The sequence below is a fragment of the Camelus ferus genome, chromosome 32 (assembly GCF_009834535.1).
Source record: "Camelus ferus isolate YT-003-E chromosome 32, BCGSAC_Cfer_1.0, whole genome shotgun sequence".
Taxonomy (NCBI): domain Eukaryota; kingdom Metazoa; phylum Chordata; class Mammalia; order Artiodactyla; family Camelidae; genus Camelus; species Camelus ferus.
In genome coordinates this window covers 14,378,608-14,401,651 of record NC_045727.1, presented here as the reverse complement: position 1 = coordinate 14,401,651, position 23,044 = coordinate 14,378,608, and the positions used below count along the sequence as shown (strand labels likewise).

General features: G+C 49.3%; 1 protein-coding gene across 1 annotated transcript in view; it reads left to right on the top strand.

Annotated features, from left to right (window-relative positions):
* KREMEN1 (kringle containing transmembrane protein 1) overlaps nucleotides 1-21,769 on the top strand; it is a 49,331-nt gene extending 27,562 nt beyond the window's left edge. The window contains exons 4-9 of the mRNA XM_032471702.1: nucleotides 7,083-7,207; nucleotides 9,511-9,664; nucleotides 15,261-15,593; nucleotides 16,458-16,616; nucleotides 17,724-17,808; nucleotides 19,357-21,769. Coding sequence (XP_032327593.1) covers nucleotides 7,083-7,207; nucleotides 9,511-9,664; nucleotides 15,261-15,593; nucleotides 16,458-16,616; nucleotides 17,724-17,808; nucleotides 19,357-19,525 — 1,025 coding nt within the window. The 3' untranslated portion in view covers nucleotides 19,526-21,769. The remainder of the gene's footprint in view (nucleotides 1-7,082; nucleotides 7,208-9,510; nucleotides 9,665-15,260; nucleotides 15,594-16,457; nucleotides 16,617-17,723; nucleotides 17,809-19,356) is intronic.
* Nucleotides 21,770-23,044: the final 1,275 nt, after the last annotated feature.

Below are 23,044 nucleotides of genomic sequence, written 5' to 3'. Positions count from 1 at the left end.
CAACAGCTTGTAATTTCTCCTGATTCTGTGGGTTGGCTGAGTTTCAGCTCGGCAGTGCTCCTCCTCCTCTTGTCGGGGCTCCTCCTCCTCTTGTTGGGGCTCAGTCAGGTGGCTGCATCCACATGGGGGCTCTGCTGGGGCGAGGACGTCCAAGACGGCCTCAGACCTCTACCTGGGCGACCTGTCTCTCCAGCACATGTTTAGACCGCTGGTGTGGTGGCTGGGTTCCAGGAGAGAGGAGGCAGAAGCTGCCAGTCCTCTTAAGGAGTAAACGCGGACGTCCACCACTTTCTATTACTGGTAAAAGCGAGTCACAAGGTTGCCCAGATTCAAGAGGAGAGGAAATTGATTCCAAGTTTTAAAATGGGGAGTCACTCACGTATGAGGAGGAGAGAAATGGCTAGAGCCTCTTTTGGAGACTGTCTCTACCACATCATATCGCCGGAAATTAAGTTTCAGGGAAGGAACTCCCACAGGAAGAAGACTACCTCTGTGACACATCAAGGCCACACAGAGGTCAGGATCCCCAGGAACTCTTATTACCTTCCCCTAAAATTTCTTAGGGAAAGAAAAGGCTATGCGTATTTATTTGGGTGAGTCGATATGTGAGTCAGAGGCACGAGAATCAGAGTGACTGAAAATGAGAGTTGATGTTTAGAAATACAGTTATAGCGGTTGGGTGGGGCCATGTTATGAAAGGACTTGGACTAAGATGGCAGCTCTCAGATTTGGAACGGAAGTTGTAGGTGGACAGGCCCAGGTACAGTGTGCTCAGGGCCATCGGCTGAGAGTGTGGGACAATCCACACTTAAGCCATTGATGCTCTGAAGGGAGTATTTGAAATGACTGGTCCTCCAACAGGACACCAGCAGTATCATCTCATGTGTGCTTAGTCCTTGTTCCCGTGGAAGGGAGGATTCAGGCACCAGTGTGGAGCCCCTAAGGCAGAAGATGGTCTGTGCCACACAAGGTTAGATGACATTTAAAATAAGTAGAGTCGCTGTATCATATCTGCAGAATCAGATTTTATTTACAAGAAAAAGTAAAAGGAGTTCTGCAGAGCCGGAGAAGAGTTTTCTAAAACACAAGACAAGAGCTTTGCTTCTGTTTTCCTAAACAGATATCTCAGATTTGGTCAGAGCACTGGAATAGAAAACACACTAACCAGTCAGGACTTCTTATGCAAATTACCATCTGAAGATTTATATTCAAATGGAGCTTTTACCGTAATGGGCATGCTTTCTGTCTTTGTCAGGAATTGTTTGATTGCCAGGAGTAGAACTCACTCAAACTAACCTGAGCAAAAGAGATTTGTTGGAAGGACATTGGGAGTATATCATAGAACCCAATCCCTATGTCCCAAGAACCTGGGACAAAAAAGTACCCACTCTTGCCATCTTTCTCTGGAGCCACATGGTCTCCCATCTCTGCCCTTCTCTCGGCATGGCGTCCAGTCTTCTTCCTCTTGCTGGACCAGCAGAAGCAACTCATTCATCAACTCATGTGGCCCGAACATGGCAGGTTGCCTTAATCCCTATTTGAGAGAACCCTACAAATCCAATGTCTGCAATTCACTAACTGGAATCCTAGGAGAGAGATCCTGGTGGCCCCAGTGGGAGACCAGAGGGTGGGGTTCTTTGGCCTGTTCCCCACCAGCAGCAGTTGTGGGAGCAGATCCTCTGAGAAGGTGCCATGGGAGAAGGTGGTTCTGAGAAAAGGGCTGTTGGCTGTAGAGGCCCCCATGGCGGGATGTGTAGCACCTTCACAGTGAGGCCACGGTTATACCCAAACTTAATGGTTGTTTAGGAAGCCTTCCAGGTTGCTTCCCAACAGTTCCTCGTGGTGGTAAAAGAACAGTAGTTCCCGGATTAATCCTAGTGAAGAATCATCTTCCCTCAGCCTCCTCTGAAACTTTTATCTCTGTTAGGGACTCTGAACATCTGAAGAGAATGTTGGTAACTAACTGTCATGAGTGTTACAGCATCTACTGTGATAAACAAGGGGTCCACTTGTATTTTAAGATGATTTTTTAAAAATTGAAAGTGATGAAGCCTCTTTGGTAAGCGGAAAAATGCATGACCAAGCCACAGGACTTTAAAGTGGTCTTGAAAGTAAAAAGGAATTTGAGAACAAATATCCCTTTTCAAGTTGACTTTTCCTCCCTGCTTCTGGGAAGAGCTGGGGGTGGGACACAGTCTGGAAATCCACTCAGTTGACCAGTAATGCTTTTGAAGACTACAATGACGTGTCTTCTTCGGCGAGACTTCGAGCCACACTTTCCAGTGCAAGTCAGAGGGCAGTGACAGCCCTCAGAGATCGGCCTTGTGGTGCACAGAGCACTGAGGGACTAACGCGTTTGCAAATTCAGTCTTTAATCTCAGGAAGTCATTTTCATTTAGCTCCCAGACTGGCCCTATAAGGAAAGGGGGGGCCAGGGACACTAAGAAAAAAAACCGTGGAGTGAGGTTCTGCAACACTAGAGCTTACCTCTGCTCTCCACTTCCACCTCGTGTTCTCTCCTGCTCAAGGACCTTAACTGTGCTGAACTGTGGTTTCTTCTCTGTCGTCTCAGAAGAACATCACCTGCCCGCCTTCCTGAAAGGGCTGTGAGGTTCCTGTGAGATGCTCGCCTGGAAGGGCACTGTGTCTAGCCAGATGTAAGAGATTCGTATTTTAATATCTGGAATCGAGCCCGGTTTTCCAAGGTGGCTGCCTTTGATTTTTGTCTTTTCACTCAGTGCTGTTTTACTTTTCTGTTAACCAAGCAGGTTATTCTTGCTTGCATGGTACATGATGAAAGCCTTATTATATATAATGAGAATAAGCACTGTTTACTCAGCACAAGATATTGCCAGGCCTTGCGGTGTTTACTTTATTTACATTGTCTAGTTTTATTTCTCACAAGAACCCTTTGAGGCTCTTATTGTTCCTCATTCCGCTGTGGATGAAGCTGAGCTTAGAAAGGCCGTGGTGGAGGGGCCAGAGTTCAGCGATTTTGTTCTAAGCCTAAGAAGCAGCAAATTAAGAAGAGGTTAAGCACTGACCACAGGCACTGAGAGTAGCAAGAAGTAGATGCTTCCAGTTCTAATGTTCTGAGTGTTCAGCCGCCCCAGCAGTAAGTAACCGAAGAGACAGATTATTAAAGTCAGACACAAGGACACAGAGGAGCACACCCAGGCTGGGGCCATTCTGTGACGTGCATTTGAGGACCTCAAACCACCAAGAAAAACAAAGTACATAGGTGAAACCAATATTTTTTTGAGTAGCTATTGCATTTTAGAAAAGTTTCATCCAAAATGATGAAGATAAAATTTTCAGTTTTAAAGTTAACCTTTATGGAGAACTTGGTTATCTGGAATGGTGTTTCTAGGTAGCCAAAGAGGGCAGTGAGGAGTCAGGACCAGTGGTTACTGGCTCTGAGTGGACGTCATGATGCCGATCAGCTCTGCCTTTCGCTTCTGCTCTGCTCTCTTCATTCACTGCTGCCTAAGAGGTACCTGGACCGCTCACTCCACAGTTGCAGCGGGCTACATGGGCCATCTTTGTTCACTCAGCACACAGTTTTAGAGCACCTGCTAGGACCATGCCAGACCCTGGGAATACAACAGTGTGCAGAAGATACAGTCCTCCCCTTAAGTTGTTCATGGTGAATTGGGGAGAGACACATAAACAGGGGTTTGGAATCGAGCTTAGTGTAGACTGCTGTAGGGCTGCACAGCAGGGGCATGTCCTCTTTTCTGTGGAATGGGAGGATGATGGAAGCCCATGGGGCTTCCCAAGGGCAATGATGCTCAGGCTGCAGTCTTAAGCAGGAAGAGTATTCTAAGCAGAAGGAATAGCTTGCACAAAAGTCCAGAGGCCAGAGAGCAATGTGCAGGTGGGAAACCTGCAAATACGCTATGATTTATTTTCACTTTCATATAGAATGTGGGCTGAGGGACAGAGAGAAGGCTCATGCTGACGGAGAGGGGAGGGTAGCAGCACTGATCAGGCGGGGCCTTGTGTACCATGGGAGAGAGTTTGGACTTCATCCCAAAGGGCACCCGGGAGCTTTGAGGGTTTTAGGCAGGGCTGCCACATAGCTCTCCAGCTCCTGCCGTGTTTCCCTCTCTCTGTCACTAGTTATACTCACTTCTTTGTGTTCCTGCAAAGGCCAAGGTCATTCTTGCCTTAGGCCTTTGCCCTTGGCCTTCCTTCTGCCTGGAATGCACCATAAAGATTATTCTGGTTGCAGTGTACTGACTGGGGTTAGAGTAGGGTGACCCTAGAAACAGGATGATGGAATAGGACTGGTCCAGGGGGTTGGGGGCCGTGGCCTAGACCGGGGAGATGGCAACGTGGGTAGAAAGACGTGGACAGGTGTCTGCAGTATTTTAGGAGGTAAAATTGAGTGTCTGGTAGGTGGTTAACTTGGGTGGCAAGGATAATACCTAAGGCCACTGACGTTCAGGTGGATGGAGCAGCAACACAGTGTGGTCTGATTGCCAGTGATCTACCTCCTGGTGTGTTTTGGGACCTCACTGCCCCAGTGGAACATGAGCTGCCTGGATTTGCTCACCGAATTGTTGTGAATAAAGCTTATAGGTTCCAGCTGCATCAGTGCAAACCACGGCCTTGTTTGTGTCTAATCTTAACATTTATGATTATGTGCCTTGGGCTGTCTATAAACGAATACATAATAACATGCTTACTTGTGAGCATAATGGAATAAATGGGATAGAAATCAATGTAAATGACCAAGGTGATCATGATCAAGTAGCTCTTATTAAAAACCATTAAACACATGGCTCCATACATAAGGCCCCTTTAACAACTCAGCTTATATGGTATGCCCCCGACGGGAGATGCTTTAACTCGCTGCATTTGTTTAAACTCTAAAACCCAGCCATTCCCAAGCCAGGCCCCCGCTGAACACTGAGCTCCTACTGCCTAGAGCTTTTCTGTTTACATTTGCTACTATAGAGATTTGGTTTGTTTCCGAAAGATGCATTTTAACATTTGTGTGGTGAGCCACATTTGTTGTATTTGAACCATGTGTGACGCAAGGGAGAAGGGTGACCACTTGGCTTAGAGGGGGAAGGGTGGTTTCGGGTTAGCTTCCTGCCAATTTAAAATGAGCTGGTTAGATGTAGATGATGGAAGAAATTTAAAAATTTGTGTGTGTGTGTGTATACATATATACATACACATGCATAATTTTTATATACCAAATAAACTAATACGGATATGAAGCTTGCTAAACTGGACCATGCTGTTTTCCAGTCTGAAACATAAAGGAAAAGTGCTTTCTAAGAGTCTGTATGTCTCACTTTGAAGCTGGATAATGTGTAACTCTTGACTGACCTAGAAGTGCGAGGACCAGGCCTCATTCGTGTCTTATTATACCTTCAGTTATATCCACTGTGAGAAACCAAACAGAATGTAGGGAAAGGATTTCATCTGACGGTGGAGTGATTCATAAATTAATAACACAGATGGAAAACTAAGGGGCAGAGAGGTTGATTTGTCCACGGCCTACAATACATTCATTCATTCATTTATTCATTCATTCAGTAAGTATGTATTTCATATATATTATTTAAGGTGTGTTAATTTTCTATTGCTGTGTGACAGATTACCCTAGAACTTAGTGTCTGGAAATCTGGACATGGTTTAACTGGGTCCTCTACTTCAAGGTCTCTCACGAGGCTGCAGTCAGGGTGCCTGCCAGGGCCGGGGTCTCATCTGAACGTTCCTCTGGGGAAGGAGCTACTTCAGGCGTACGTGGCTGGTGATGAGATTCAGTTCTTGCAGACACTGAAAGTCTTGGCTTCTTGCTGGCTGTTGGCTGAAGGCCATTCTCAGTTCCTTGCCACATGACCTCTCTGACATGATACCTTACTTCATCAAAGTATATAAGCCGAGAAGGCAATAGAGTCTACTAACAAGACAGACGTCAGTCTCTTGTAACCTAATCACAAAAGTGACATCCCGTCAACTTTGCCACATTCTGTTGGACAAAAGCAAGTCACTAGTCCAACCCACACTCAAGCAGAGGGGATCACACAAGGGCATGGACACTAGGGGGTGGGGGTCACTGAGCGCTGGCTTTGAAAGCTCTCTACCACAGTTGGTACATTTATTCTCAGTGACAGCTTTCTCTACTAGACCAGACCATCTGATTGTGTGGTTGTGAAACTCTGATGTTGTCACTGTGGTAAACTGAATAATCCCCCTTCCCTAAAATATCTATGTTGTAATCCCCGGAATCTTAAAATATGTTACTTTACATGGCCTATGTGATTAAGTTAAGAATTTTGAGAATTTTGAGATGGGGAGATTATCCTGAGTTACTCAGGTGGGCTAGTGCAATCACACGGGGAAGCAGGTGCAGCAGAGTCAGAGAAGGCAACATGGTGATGGAAGCTGAGGCTGGAATGGGGCAGCCACCAGCCAAGGAACAGGGACGGCTGTGAGGAGATGAAAAGGCGAGGGATTGACTGTCCCTCTGAGCCTGCAGAGGGAACACAGTTCTGCTGACACCTTGATTTTAGCCCCATATCACCCATGTAGTACTTCTGAACTCCTGACCTATAAGGCAATAAATTTACGCTATTTTAAGCCGCTAGATTTGTGGTAATTTATTCCAGCAGCAATAGGAAGCTAATATATTCACCAAAGGACCCAAAGAAGCCAACTTGTGGGGCTTTTTAAGGGACAAGGGGAAGCATAAGGCAAAAAGCTTCCAAGGGCTTTTTGTGCCCTCCAGGGACTCTGGAACATAATTTACATATTGTAGCCTCTCTCTTTTTAGGAAGTTACTCCTAGTTCTCTTCAATATTAAATCCTATCAGTATTGAACAGGTAAAAAATTTCTTAGGGTTAGTTATATGGGCCTCACATACTCGTCAACATAAAGCAGAAACGTAGCAGTTCGCAGAGGACACTGAGGCTTCCATTTTTAAAGCTTCTGGCTTGTTAGTGATTTACACCTTAGGAGTGGAAATATTGGCTGAGATGAGAGTACCTGGCACAACACGCGTCTCCTTGGTGTTTCACAGCCAGATGTTGTAAAACTCTTTTCTTTTTCTTTATTTCTCCAGTGCCTGGAAACCTCGGCTGCTACAAGGATCATGGCAACCCACCTCCTCTAACTGGCGCCAGTAAAACGTCTAACAAACTTACTATACAAACCTGCATCAGCTTTTGTCGGAGTCAGAAGTTCAAGGTGACGGTTCTGTGGCCACATGTTTACGGGAAAGGATAAAGGTGTAAATGCTTTCTGCTGAGATGCCTCTTAAAAATGTATAAATTAAAAAAACAAAAAACAAAAAACAAAACCCTGTGAGGCCATGTGACTCTGCTTTTCTGCCAAGGAGACGTTAGAGGAACAGGGGAATTCAGGGGGTGAGGCAGCACTCTTGTCCAAAGACTGAGAGAAAAGGGGAGGAAAGCCCCTAATATCTGCATCCCATTTTGGCCTCCAACAGAGTCCGATGTTTCCTTAAACCCCTGTATGTTATGAGCAGAGACATCTCTGGCCCCAGAGGGGACCTGGGAATAAGCCAAAGTAGTGATCCCTTCTGTGATACACGAAGGGGCCCCAGTCTGGACACCAGTCCAAAACATTTTCTTTCCTTCCTTTCCATTCTTCTATCTGAAACTCATGTGTTGGCCACAATATAATGCTATTGTTTGTCATATCAAAAAAAAGAAAGAAAGAAAAGAAAAGTCCCTTCCTTCCTTCTTTAATAATTCAGTCAAAAGGCCATTAATCAGGCCCCAGCAGGGAGAAAAGCCCGTGGGGTTCAGGGCCTGTGTGAGGCAGGTGGCTGAGCAAGGCAGTTGGCCCAACGTGATCAGGTGGCTGGTTGCTCACAAAAGACTGAGTATGTAAGTAAACATATTGAGGCTAATGGGAGCCGGGTTTCTCACTGTAGGAGGAGGGGGCCAGGAAGACGGATGGATCCTGTAGTGTGGGACAGGGATTGAAGTTATTAGTCTAATGCATGATTTTCACTATATAGAGAGATAGATCTAGAAAAAATTGTAAGTATGAAAGCGTGTGTGTGTGTTTGTGTATTTATACTTATGTATTTCTTAGCTCTGTCCACTGAGAGGGCCTGGAACAGTGACACAGTAAAAGGCACACTTAGCACTCGTATCTTGGCTTCTAAATACTGTTCTCCATTAAAAAGAACTAGGGCTCCTTGGAGAAAATTGCTGAATTTTGAGAAAGCACATGACCCCGAAACATCTTGTACAGGAAAGTCAGCAATGCGAGGGGCTCGTCAAAAAGGCACAGGAACCAGCTTGAAGGGGCGCCCGCTGGCCAAATCTAACATTTGAGCTTCAAAACAAATAGTAATAGTAATAATTGTACTCCACTGAATAAAATAAGAGTCCTTAAATCCATGCTGATATAAATAAATTAGTGAATAAATAAATGAGGAGAAGAAAAGCATTTCCTTACAGGAGAAAACCAACTAATAAATGTAGAAGAAATGATGGAATTAGAAAGTTCAGCATTTGGCAACCATCATAGTAATAACTGATGCAGAGAACAGATATCAAGGAATGAAAATACTCCACATCCTCACAGATGGGGAATAGAAGTTTTCGCCGCAGTGGGTGAAAGTTCATCATCTCTCATTGTTCTGGAGGCCGAGAAGCCCAAGGTTAAGGCATTGGCAGATTTGGTGTCTGGTGGTGGCTCGACTCCTAGCTCCTACACGGCCGTCTCCTTGCTGTGTCCTCGTGGCCGAAGGGACCGGGGAGGTTTGGGGTCTCTTTTATAAAGGCACTAATCGTGTTCATGAGGGCTTGCCCTCATGACCCAGCCACTTCCCAAAGGTCCCACCTCCAAGTACCATCACATTGAGAATTAGCTTTCAACATATGAATTAGAGGGGATGGCACAGACATGCAGTCTATAGCATATGACACTCCTGACATAAAACTATTAATTAGTGGTTGCCAGGGGCTCTAGGAGGGGGAGGTTTACAGCAATAGCACAAGAAAGGTTGCTGGGGGGGCGCGCCTGTTCGGTATCCTGACTGTAGTGGTGGTGGTTCAACTCTATACGTGGGTTAGCATTCACAAGACTGAACACCATATAAATAGTTTTACTGTCCGGCAATATAAGAATTTTAAATGGGGGCTTCAATAAGTTTGCTCTGAGGACTGACTATGAAGCACTTACCACTTGGCATGTAGTAAACATTCAATACAATGTTGTTGTTATCAGTGTTTCAAGTTAATGGATTCCCCACCACCACTTACTTAAATGTGGTAGAAATGGGAACATTAATAAGGGGTGCTCACTGAAGAGGGAGCACCGTGGCGGAGCGGAGTTACTGGTCAGCCTGTGATGCAGCATGGTGAGTGGGTGGGACGAGGCAGAGGTCCTGGGGACCATGGGCTGGGAAGACCAGCTGGTTGCTTGCTGGGGGCCCGACCCTGCCAGGTTCCTTCAGGCCCCACGACACCCCTGACCGCCGCTCACCTAGCGCCGCTTCTCTGTTATGGCAGTTTGCCGGGATGGAGTCGGGCTACGCCTGCTTCTGTGGAAACAATCCAGATTACTGGAAGTACGGTGAGGCGGCCAGTACGGAGTGCAACAGCGTCTGCTTCGGGGACCACACCCAGCCCTGTGGCGGCGACGGCAGGATCATCCTCTTTGACAGTGAGTGTGCCGTGTGCCCGGCACTGTCCCAGGCACAGGGGTCCGTGGGCCGAGGGACAAGCCCGCCCACCTCCCTCCCTTCTGGTCACTTGGTAGTACTTAGTAAGCACCTGCTGACTGACCCAACCCTGGGGATACAGCACTGAACAAGAAGACTCTAGAAGGGAGGACAGACCTTTAACAAGTCATTAATGACGGCGCGCCATGTGCTTTGCAGAGACGTGGCCTATTGTGAGGTGCTTAGACCACCTAGAAAAGGCAGCCCTTCCAGCGTAATGGGGACGCTGATGTAATTGCTCAGCGTGAGCTCTAAGATCCTCTCGTTTCAGTGTAACTTACCAACCCTTTTAGTGTTTTCTTAGGCATTTGAGATTTATGTCACTGTGATACAGCGGAGAAGCGAGCCTAAGCTTTGAGCTGTCTTTCCAGTCCTGGTACTGAGTGCGCCCTGCCCCACCTCCTCCCTGACTCACCACCCTGGTGAGCCAGTGGCTAGGGGCAGAGAGTCTGAGCAGGGTATGGTCTGGGGCCTTGACCTCTCTGGCCGCTGGGCCACCCAGTCCCTCATAATCTACCCAATCTACTCAGTGGTAGTGAGCCTTTGTGAGAGTTGTAGTGCTGGTGAAACGCCAGATTTTAAGGTGGTAGAAAGGACAGTCACAAATGAAGCAGACAAAAGGAAAGGCTTGAGATGACTGCAGTTTGCAATAGAGTTTACAGCATCTTTGTTGGTCACTAGGCTTGCGTGGGTCTTTTCTTAACATTGCCACCAGGCAGAGTGGCTCAGTTTTAGGCAAAACTGTCATGTGGTGTCCTGGGGCTGCCATAACAAATTATCACCAACTGGGTGGCTTAATAAACAGCCAAAATTTATTCCCTCCTGCTTTGAGAGGCCAGAAGTCCAAAAGTCACGATGTCATCAGGGCCATGCTCCCTCCGAAGGCTCCAGGGAAGAATCTTCCTTTGCCTCTTCCTACTTTCTGGTCATTCCTGGCCGTCCTTGGCACTCCTTGACTCCAATCGCTGCCTCCTTCATGGGGCTGGCTTGCCTCTGTGTCTGGGCCTCTGCATCACTCTGTATCTCCTTATAAGGACACTAGTCATTGGATTAGACCTACCCCAGTCTATTTAACTTGATAACGGCTGTAAAGACCCTGTTTCCAGGAAGGTCAGAGTCAGAGAGAGCAGGCATCCAAACTGGAATAGACCTCGGAGGACACAGTTCAGCCACAACGATCGGCAACTGTGAAACCCAACCCGAGTTTATAACATGCTTTTGCAGGTTGTAGCTTAGACGCTGTCTACAGCGTGTGTGTTTGTGGGGAGGACAGGGAAGGACTGGCAAGCAGAACCCCTGTTGGTCTTTTTAGTTGTGTGACTGTTGGAGACCATATAGGACCAGTGGCTTCCTATGCATTCCTGTTATGCTCAGTTTTAGCACCTCTGTTAAAGTCTGAACCTTAGTTGATGTTTAAAGGAGAATAGTTGGCAAATAAACAAAAGCAGTGTGTGTGGGTTCACCTCCATTGTTCGACTTTAAACAGAATATGGTGTTAATTTTTTTTTTTAATGGGAAATAAGTGTTGGTGAGACTACGGAGAAATTAGAACCCTCACACATTGCTGGTGTAAGCGTTAACTGGTGCAGCTCCTTTGGAACAGTCTGGCAGTTCGTCAGATGTGAAACAAAATTACCTTATGGCCCAGCAATTCCCCTCCTAGGTGTATGTCCGAGAGAGTTGAAAACATGTTTCCACAAAAACCTGTACACGAGTGTTCGTAGGAGCATTATTCATAATAGCCCAGAAGTGGCAACAACACAAATGTCCATCAGCTGATGAATAAACAGAACGTGGTACGTCCACACAAGGGAGTATTGTTTAGCCCCCATGAGAATGAAGTACTGACACCTGCCACAACATGGGGAACCTTGAAAACATTATGCTCAGCGAAAGAAACCAGACACACTGGGCCATGTAGTTCATGATTCCATTTGTAAGGAATGTCCAGAATAGGCAAATCCATACAGACAGAAAACGGATTAATGGTTGCGAAGGGGAGGGCAAGAATGAGAAGCAACTGCTCGACAGACACAGGTTTTCTTTTGGGCGTGATGACAACTTTATTTCACATACCACTGAGGGAAAACAATGCTTCCAGTTATACTTTAACGGCATACATTGGCTGAAAGGCGTAGCTTGTGTGTGTCAGGCCAATGTCCCCTTGAAAAAATAAGATCTTGAACCTGTTTCTAAATTTCAGATTCCCTTATGATCTTAATTATAAGTTTATTTCCTGAATTATCTCTGAACTTTAATAACCTGTCATAGATGTCATGTGTTTCTTCTCAAAATTGCTGACTTGGATGTGCTGCCAGCATGGCAGCGCACATCCGGGAGTCGAAAGTTCTCAGTTTAAGGTCTGCCTTTGCTGCTGAAATATCGGTTTAAGACTCATAGACAGAAAACGAACTTACGGTTACCAAAGGGGAAAGGCAGTGGTGGGTGAGGGATAAATGAGGAGTTTGGGATTAGCAGATACAAACTACTATATATAAAAAAGATAAACAACAAAGTCCTACTGTAGAGCACAGGAAACTATAGTCAATGTCTTGTAATAAACTATAATGGAAAAGAATATGAAAAACAACATATATGTATAACTGAATCCCTTTGCAGTACACCAGAAATTATACAACAGTGTAAATCAACTATACTTCAATTAAAAAAATTAAAAACAAAAAGAACAAAGTATCAGTTTAACCTGCATACTTTATTGTTTTCAAATAATTATAGTAGCTAAAACTTAATTGAGGTTGTACTGTGTGCCAGATCTTATACTAGACACTTTACAAATATCAAATCATTTTAATTCTTATTACCCCATAAGTGAGAAACCATTCTTAATTTCATTTTATAGATGAGGAAACTGAAGTATATAGAAGTTAAGTATCTTGCTCAAATTCATAGTATGTGGTAAAGTCAGGGTTAGAACCTGGAAATCTTTTTTTTTTTTAATTTATGTTCATTGAGGTATAATTTACATACAGTAAAAGTCACCCTTTTAGTTACACAGGTCAATAAGATTTGGCAAATATATACACAGTCAAGATATAGGATATTTTCATCACCTCAAAAAATTCTTTTGTGCCCTTTTGTGTCAACACCCCCCAGCCCTCAGCAACCACTGGTCCCGGATTCTATCTGTATAGTTTTGCCTTCTGAACAATGTCACATAAATGGAATCATACAATACTTAAAAATTTGCGTCTTGGCTTCTCGCACTTAAAATAATGCTTTTGAGATTCACTTCAGTTGTTTCAGTAGTTCCTTTTTTTTTTTTTAAGAGGGGAAGGTAATTAGGTTTATTTATTTATTTTTAGAGGAGGTCCTGGGTTCTATCCCCAGGACCTTACGTGTGCTAGGCATGCACTCTACCACTTGAGCTATACCTTCCCCCCTCAGTAGTTTCTTTTTGTTGCTAAGAAGCACGCCTTTGTACGGCTGCATCACAACTCGTTCATCATTTACCAACCGATAGACGTCAGACTGTCCATGACGAAGATGCAGTGCGGCTGCTAGAGACACGCACGAGCAGGTGTTTGTGTGAGTGAATGTGTGTTTTCATTTCTCCTGGGTAAGCACTTGGGGGTTCCAGCATTTCTAGGTGCGTACTTGGCATTTATGAGACCCTGCCAGCTGGTTTCCGACGTGGCCGTCACGTTTTGCATTCTGACTGACAATACGTGAGACTTTGAGTTGCACCGCATCGTCACCTGAATTTTAGTATTGTCTGTTTTTTAATGTTAGCCATTCTGTCAGGTGTGTAGTGGTAACTCATGGTTTTAATTTGCATTTCCGTAATTTCTAAGGATGTTGAACGCCTTTTCATGTTCTTACTTGCGATCTGTATCATATTCTTTTGGCCTAAAGAAGTTCCTTTAGCATTTTCTCTAATGCAGGTCTGCTGTTAATGGCTTCTCTCAGCTTTGGTTTGAGAAAGCCATATTTCACCTTCATTTTTGAAGAATAATTTTGCTAGATATTGAATTCTATGCTGACAGGTTTTTTTTCCTTTCAGTACTTCAAAAACGTTGCTCCTTTGTCTTGTGGCTTTCATGGTTTCTGGAGATGCCTGCTCTATATTTGCTTGTAGCCTTTTCCCTCCTTCTGCCTCCTTTCAGGACTTTCTCTGGTTTTGGTTTTCAGGATTTGATTATGATGTGTCTAGGTGTATTTTTTGTTTGCTTTTTTATTTTTGTTTTTTAATTTATTTGCTTAGAGATTGCTGAGTTTCTTCAGTTACCTCTCATCAACTTCGGAGTTTTCTTGGCCATTATCTCCTCGGTTATTTCTTCTACTTTACTCCTACTCATCACCACTTGCTCACTGGTTCCCCCAGTGGGGGCCCCTGGGTCTCCCGCTCACCCCCATTCCTCCTTATGGGCACTGGGTGGAGGCCTGCACAGAATGGCCCGCAAGTGAGTGCAGACTCCCCTTGTGTCTGGGCCCCAGGCTAACCTAGACTGAGAAGCTAGCCCACATTCAGCCTTTAGAAATTTGCTAAAATTTTAGCTGCTTTCTTCTTACTTGATTTCATGGTGGCCGCCTCTTCCTCCTTTGCTCCGTCAAAGATGAAACACTGTGTGGCCTGACTCTCCTCCGAGGGGCTTCTTACTTTCTAGAATTAAATTCCCTTGCTTGTCGGGAGAGCTCAGGTTTCTGATGGGTTGAAGCAAAGTTCTGAGACTTCTGTCATTGTTGGGGTGGAAGCAGCTTCTATATCCTAAAGGGAGGTGGAACTCCCCCCGAGTCTATTTTTCAAATCCTAGCCCTACGCTCCCTCCCAGGGACTTTGATTTCCAAGATCTTGTTTACATGTGAGCACATAAGATGCAGTGCAGTGGTAGTATCCCCTTCCCAGAACCTGCCAGCAGAAACTGGGGACCAGAGACCTCCAGTGTGGGGGCGCAGAGCCAGCAAGATCTCATGCGTCTCCCCTGTGCAGGAAGTCAGTCCTTGTGCCACAGTTTCCCACCTGAAAACCAAGTGTGGCCCCTTGTGTGAGACTGACACCTCCAAGGTACCAGGGAGACACCCTTGGCTTTTAACCACCTTACTTCCTGGAGTGCCCTGCTGCAGAGAGGCCCCCTGTTTTCAGGTGCTTTATCTCATCTGTCCTCACACACTCGTGACACGGGAGCAGGTGGTGGTCTCTCCGCCCTCAAAACCAAAAGAAGCGAGAGGCCTGATGTGAGGTGTGGCCCCTGGGATCACGTGGCCCAGCGGGTCCCGAGCCCAGACTCTCTGACTCCAGCCCAGCCCCAACCTGGGCTGCACTGCTGTGCTGTGCCCTGACTTGAAGGTCTCCTGGGTGAAAAAAAAAAAAAAAAAAGAAGCCTCCAGTCATTTGTTCAGGGTTTCAGTGATTCATTCTGTGATTCGATCCTGAAACATAAGACAGTCTGGTTTTACGGACAAAAAACAATATCCCAAACTGAATCACATCAGTTAGGAAGTTTTGTTTGTGACAGGCTGAAAAGTGAGCCCTGTGGCCGGGCCCCAGGCTGAGGGCTGGTGTCCTTTTGTCTCCTGCAGCTCTGGTCGGCGCCTGTGGTGGGAATTACTCGGCCATGACTTCCGTGGTCTACTCCCCTGACTTTCCCGACACCTACGCCACAGGGAGGGTCTGCTACTGGACCATCCGGGTCCCGGGAGCCTCCCACATCCACTTCAACTTCACCTTATTTGACATCAGGGATTCCGCAGACATGGTGGAGCTGCTGGACGGCTACACCCACAACGTCCTGGTCCGTTTCAGCGGAAGGAACCGCCCACCCCTGTCCTTTAACGTCTCTCTGGATTTTGTCATCTTGTATTTCTTCTCTGATCGCATCAATCAGGCCCAGGGATTCGCTGTCTTATACCAAGGTAAGGCTTCTGGCCTCCCAGGGCTCCCCGCATACCCCATTGTGACCTGCAGATCTGGGCTGGTTCTTGCCAGGACGACTGTGTGAGTCAGGAGCCTCAGACCAGATTTGCAGATCTTCTCAACTCCCGTTTTATAACTTGTGTACATTTCATAATACAGAAAAGAGGTGAAACCTGTCAATTTTACTACTTTCGTAGTTCTCATGACAGTTTTCACATGAGGGTTAAAAGAATAATGAAAAGAAAGAGCTGAGATTGGTAGAATCAGAAGTCTCCAAAGAAGTCATTGTTGGTCCATCCTCCTGCCTCTGAACGTCCCAGCCAGTCCTGAAAGACTGGTTTTCCATCTTTCCTCAGACCCTCCTAAGGTGGAGCTTCCCCTGTCCCTCTAACGTGAACACATGAGTGCTGGGCACACCTCTTTACCAGCACATGAGAACACAGCAGGCATCCAAGACCTGGTCTTGTCCTGGGTGTCGGGGGCCTCGAGAAGAGCTCAGTCAGTGTGTAGCTACAGGAAGCCAGAGGGAGGCGGCCTCCCCGCAGGTGGGAGAGGCTTGAGGACTAGGCAGGATTGGGGTGGGTAGATGGGAAGAAAGAGGGCCCTCCAGGCAGAGGGACCGTGGCTGCCCAGGCACGAGGGAAGGAAAACCGTGAAGTGTGTTCGGGTGTCCCTGTAGAGACCAGTCAAGTGGCTCCTTCAGAGCCAGAGCCTGGCAGGTTCTGCTTTGGGGCAGCGGAGCCACTGGAGGGAACTGAGCCCAAAATTGAATCAGAGAAAACTGCCTCCTCCTCACGCCCAGTGCCTCCTCCTCTCTGTCGTCTCCGTGGCTCTCCCCCAGTTAATTCCTTTTGACCTTCCAGCCGTCAAGGAAGAACTGCCAGAGGAGAGGCCCCCTGCCAACGAGACGCTGGCCGAGGTGATCACGGAGCAGGCCAACCTCAGTGTCAGTGCTGCCCGGTCCTCCAAAGTCCTCTACGTCATCACCACCAGCCCCAGCCACCCCCCCCAGACCGTCCCAGGTAGCAGATCCCAGACACCATCAAAGGGGGGAAGCCACAGTGCTTGGAGGCGGTGCCCTTGGCAGTGACAGAAACAGAGTGCTCTTGGGTGTTTCTCTTTCTGAGGCAGGTTAGGGGTCCTGGCTCTGAGATTGTTTGTTCTGGCCTCAGAGAGACATTTTCTCTTCAGCTGATTCCTTAGTCCTTAGGGAAAAGCGCTCACCTCCAAGATCCAGCGCGGGTGCCTTTAGTACACGGTGATTGACAGCTAATGCAGGGTTTTCTGCAGCCCCGAGCTGTAGCTCCCTAAATGCGTTGGCAGTCGCCACAGCTCTGTTGACTCAGTCACTCGGAAGACATGTAAGTGCTTTAATGGTGCCGGGCTCTGTTGTAGGCACTGGACTACCCAGTGAACCAAACAAGATCCCTGCCCTCCTATGGCTTACAAGTGGGAGGAGGAAGACAAGCAGCAAAATAAAAAGTCAGAGCGCGACAGGCGCCGTGAGGGAAGGTCCTGCAGGAGGGGCAGAGTGGGTGGTGGTCTGGCCATTCGAGCTGGCTGACTTGGTGGGGTATGAACTTTCACTCTCTCTTTTCTGCCAAGAAATTTGGAGTCTTTGTGAGCTGGTAGAGCTGCAGAGTGTTAGTGTTACCCAGACTAGCGGCTTTCCCCTGCAGGACTCCCAGTAGAAGGTCAGGGAGGAGAGCCCCTCCCTGTGTACCCTGTGGTTTATGTATCTGGTAGGATTTCACAGGTCACACCGCCCGTTCCTCAGATGAGGAAACTGAGACTGGAAGAGTTCATGTAACTCATCCATGGCTGCACAGTGGTTCCAGGGGTAGAGGCAGAGTGTACACCATCCCCTTTCAACTCCAAGTCACGTGCGCTTTGGGCCACACTGCCTGCCTCCCTCCAAGAGAAGCTCTAGAGCAAGGCGAGGTGCTCAGAAGGCCTGGGGCCCCGCGCCAGCCCGGCTCGCAGCTGCGTTCCGTGGCTGTCGCCACCTGCAGGGAGCTCCTCAGCCAGGCCTGCCTCTGTGCTGCCAGGGTTCACTCGGGGTTCACACACACCTCCTTCTGGAAAGTGAGCTCACGGAGTCTGATCAGCCCCCTCTTTTGCACCTGCAGGATGGACGGTGTATGGCCTGGCAACACTCCTCGTCCTCACGGTCACAGCCATTATAGCAAAGATACTTCTGCACATCACGTTCAAGTGAGTACGAGAGCCGCCCGCCTCCAGGAGGGACGGCTCGGAGCTCCTCTCCCCCTACGCTTCATTTGTCTGAGCACAACTGTAATGTCAGCGCATGATTCCAGAGCCCTCGGTCCTGGGCGACAGAAGGCAGGAGACATTCCTTGCTCTCTGCAGAGTGAAATGTACAACTGAACAAATCTCACTAAGGTTTGAGGGATTGTGTTTGTTCCTGTGTCCAAAGGATACGATTTCAAGGAGGATTGAAACAGTCTGGGCATAAAAAAGGAACAATTTCCATTTTTTTGGCTTGTGCTGGCCCCTTAAAGAACACAAGAACAAACACAAGAACAAAGATTTCTCAGACAACACCAGGCATGTTTTCCCTGATGCCTTCTAGAAACTGAGACAGTCAGGGAGAGAATTCTAACATTAACTATTGCTTATAAATTATTTTAAAACAATTGTTTAAGAAGCTTATAAAAGCTTCATCCTTCGATTTTGACCAATTTGGAAAAAAAACATTTACCTCCCTTACTGCCACTGTTCAGGTTAACAGCTCTGCCTTCCAGGAAACGGGTGATTGCTCATGCTGCACACGTTTGTGTACTTACAGAGGGGAGTTCTCACTTTCCCTAGGCCCCTGCTCTGTCTTTCCAGAGCAGGTTCCCAGCCCGGGCTGTCTCCTGTTCTCCCCTAGTTTTATTGAGATAGAATTGACACACAGGCTCTCCCCATTCTACGGCCTTCCTGAGCACCAGTGTCCCATAAAAGCTGCCTGTTCCCTGACCTTCTCCCTGGCTCTTGGCTGCAGGCTTTTTTTGTACATTGAATGCCGGCTCCTCCGTTGCCCTCCGAAGGCTGCCCTTGGCCACTTGGGCACCACCCATAGGCCTCTCCACACTGCACTTTACAGTTTTCATGGAAAGAACGTCATTACTGTTTACTGAGCTGCTTTTTTTTTTTTTTTTTTTTTGAGTCGCAGTGCACGCATTCTGGGGAAGCCTCTTGGGCGCGGTCCTGTCTGCATGTCCCCCACGGCAGGGAGAGCAGGATGCTCGCTGTAGGGCCCCACAGCTCACCTCATGCTGAGGCTCCAGACCGCTTGTCTGACTCCATCCAACACCCACACCGAGCTCCTCTGCAAGCTCCCAGAGGCTGGCTCGGGGGCAAGGCGGGTGTTGGTGGAAAGGCAGGACCCGCTTCATGCAGAGCAGTTTTACTTTTACCCTGTTTAGCTAGGTGGGCTTCCAGGTCGGTGTCATTTGAAAAGAATTCTTCTACTTAAAAAGAAAGAAGAATTTTGAAAACTCACAATCTCACAGCCAGCCCTTTCCAGGTCTAAATGATCCTGCCAGCCCAGTTCTGCCCCACCATGCTGCCATCCCCCAGGACATGTGTTGTCCACACGGCGGCCCTTCGGGTCTCTAAAGGCAGCTGTTGGGTTTCCTGAGGCCTCGCCTCACCAAGTGTCCCATTTTACAGGTGGAGGTATCTTGTGAGATGGTAGGAGGTGTTGGACGCTTTGTTCTCTTCTGCTTGAAAAAGTCAGTTGCTTTTGTTTGATAGGTCCCATCGCGTTCCTGCCACAGGGGGCCTTCGGGATTGTCCTCAACCGGGAGCATCGGGGGAGATCTGGAGCATTTTTTATAAGCCTTCTACGTCAATCTCCATCTTTAAGAAGAAGCTTAAGGGTCAGAGTCAACAAGATGACCGTAATCCTCTTGTGAGTGACTAGAAGATCCCCACTCCGTGCCCAGGACACCAGACCCCTCTGAGTCCGAGGCCCCTGGAGACCACCTGTCCCGTGGTTTCCGCTGATCGACTCTCCCGCAGCTTCTTCAGGGGCAGCGTCTATGGACCAGGCAGGAGCTCCCTGTGGCCAGGCAGGCGTAGCCTGGCTTCATCCTGCTTCATCAGCTGCACTTAGGAGAGACTCAAGGCCCCGTGGTCCCCCCCTCCTGCCTCTCTCTCTGATCTGGGACTGGGTGGGGGTGTTGGGATAGTGGGGCTGGGATGACAGAGGTGGCGTGTCCAGCTTTGGGCTCAGGTACGTTCCAGCTGACTGTCAGGGAGTGGGTAGGTGATGCTTCTTCTCTGTTTTGTCCACACACAGATCACTTTCTCCTGATCTTTATTGTTTGGAATAGGGCCAGGTGGAGAGATGTCTGAGGCTCTCCCGAGGGTTGGCTTGGTCCTGTACTTCTGGGCGTTAGAACCCCAAAGCATGATGGAGGCCCATGCTCTGTGCTGACTCAGGTTTGCTCTCTGGGCTCTGGGCGAGGATGGGCCTCCTGCAACCTTAGGGGGCCTGGAAAGTGGATCTGACAACCCCCACTCACATCGAACCTGACACTTTCCACACAGGCTTCTTTCTGTAGCTTCTTCCCACAGCTTGTTGACCAGCAAAGCAAGTTTGAGGAGTGGTCATAGAGAACACTCATTCACTTGTTCACACAGCAGACTCTGCTGAAAGCGTTCTGGGTGCTGCCTAACTCCCCATGGGAATGGGTTTGCCTGGCCTTTCCCCTGAGCATCTCGTGGTCCTGCAGAGCCTGAGCCAGGCCCTGTCCCCATGGCTCTAAGGTGACTCTCGGTTCAGAACAGGGAGTATAAACATTGTGGTTTAGCATCCAGGCAGCATCATGTGAGGCGGGTGCCAGCAGTCCCTCCCTTAGTGTCCCTCATTTTTAAAAAGGATGAAAGATACTCCCCAGCTTGTGGTCTCTGGGGCCTCTGTGCCCCTTCCTATGGGGACAGGGTTTGGAATGGCTCGGCCAGGAAGGAGAGGGCTCTTGTTCCTGGTCCCACACCACCCTGCCCCCCAGATGGGGAGGGGAACCCACAGAGTGGCGTGCAAGGGGGAGGGTGGGTTTGGGAACTGGAGACCCTCTGAGGAAAGGCCTCCTAAGATTGAGAGCTGCAGCTGTGGCGGCCGTGGGCTATGTGAGTCGGTGCCACCTCCTGTTTAGATGGCCCGCCGTCAAAAGCCAGCTTTGTCTACAGCAGCTGGGAACAGCACCTGTGCCTCCGAAGGCCAGGCCTGGGCTCTGCTGGAGCGTGGCTCTCCCACAGGCACTGGGCCTTGGGACTTGCTTGGCCTCCTGCCTCCCCGATTCCCTCTTTGGGGCACTTTGCCTGCCTGCCTGCCTCCCCGAGTTTCCAAATGCGGCCTTCCCTAGGGTTCCGCCAGCAACCCGTCTGCGCCTGGCCCCCAGAAAGACAGGGCCAACCAGGAGAGATGCTGGGAGCTGGCAGGCAGGGGGCATTCGGGGGGAAACGCAGTGTGTCCACAGGAGGGCGGGGGCGCTGCCCCAGCACCGGCTGAGGCCACGGGCACCGAGCTGCAAGGCTGTCCTCATGCTTTGATCTGGAGAGGGCGTTACCCTGGGGCAGCTGTCCACTGGCCTCAGGTCTGGAGACAGGCCTGCTGCATCCAGGGACCCCTGGAATATACTGCCATGTGCCGTCTCCCCTCTAAGTTATTCCCGGCCTGTATGGAATCTCCTCTCAAACACAAGTGTCAGGTGCGTGTGGTCACAAAGGGCCCCGTGCTGGGAATAGGTCCTTGTGCAGCACAAAGGGAATGTGGGATTCCACCCGGGAGGGGCTCGCCTGACCGAGAGGCAGTTGGGCTTACTCTGACCACTGGCCTCTGGTGCGTCCCCTCGGCTCACCTGCCCACCCTGCCCTCCTCACACTTGGGTCACAGTGAAGGGTCACTGTGTGCCGTCTGAGCAGCTGGAGCAGCCCTTTTTTGGAGGTCCCGGAAGTGCTGTGACCCCAGGGCGCTCCTTCCTGCCAGCCCTGGCACAGCCCAGTGCCCCTGGATCCACTTACTGTCCCGGGAACAGCCCCGGGACACCTACACCGGCCTCAGGACAGCGTTGGGGAGACGCCATAAATTGTCCCAGGTTGACCTCCACAAACACAATCCAGCTGTGGCCTTGGCTGGAACCTGTCAGCCGCCTCCCCCAGGCCCCCTGTGGCTAAGTAAACACAGAGATGTAAATTGTCCCAGAAGAGGGGAGGTGTTCACTGAAGCTTCGAAGGAGGAGATGAAGTGGGGGCTGGAGGTGACTGGAAAGGGTGACCCTGAGAAAAGCATGTTACAGATCACACAGAAGCTTAGGAAAGAAGGAGGGTAGGGGCTTCGGGGACCATAATGGATGGGGCTCTGAAAGCATCCTGCCCAGAGCCCCAGCCCTGAGGTGACAGAGCATGGAGGAGGCTGTGTGCCCTCCTCATCCTTGTGTGTGCTGCCGCCCCCGCCAGCCGGGACCTGGGTCTCCTGGCCTCTCTGTGAGGCACATGGTGCCCGTGTTCTTCCCTGAGAAGGAGGAGGAATGAACCCCCAGCACCCCACCCCCAGCCCCCCATGTCAGAACAGGGTCGAGGTCCCTCTCTGGGTGTGAGCGCGGCAACCAGGTTGCTGTAACTTCTGAAGTGTGGGTTCTGGCTCAAGCTTCCAATTGTTTGGAAACCCGCAAAGATCAAACCACTAGCAAGCACAGCTGCCCTGGCCCTTAGGCCAAACCCGTGGGGCGTGCCTGGGCACGGCCCCGCCTGCACGTCCCATTGTCAGCCCAAGGCGGGAGTCGGCCTGACCTGCTCAGTGTCCGGCCAGGTCATCCTGACACCAGCGGGGCACACAGCCCGTCACCAAGCCCCGTGCGCCCTGGGCGCTTAATCTTCCAGAGCACTTAAAGGCGATCGGCCTCCGAGACCCGGTCCCCTCGTCTGCAGGGCCGGACCAGCTCCCACTCCGAAGCCCAGTCAACTGCGACCCTCTTGGGTTCCCGTCTCCTCCTTGTTGTTTGACGTCTGCTCTGCTATCCCCTTGGGAATGTCTGCCCCTCTGATTGTCTCCTCCGTGTCTTTGTTTACCTTCCGCACTGTTCTACCTCCTGGCCAGGCCTCTCAGCTTAGCTGCCTGGCGTGGGGTGTTTTTCAGACCTTCCAGCCGCAGCTGCCTCCCCTCAGGCTGGTGGCTTGGGGGAGACGGGGCCTCACTCTCTGCCCACAGGGACCCCAGGGGGGCCCACCTCACAGGTTCCTGTCTTGTCACAATGAGGCAGCAGGGGGATGTGGGAGAAAGTCCGAGGTAAATCACTGCTTCAGAAAGGACGTGTCTTCAGGAGCACACAATGGGGTGAGGGGTCGGGGGCCGCCCCGTGGGGTCCACCCAGCCTCAAGACCTGCCCACATCCAGGCTCCCCTTCCCGCAGGGATCCTGACTTTGGATGACAAGGCTTTA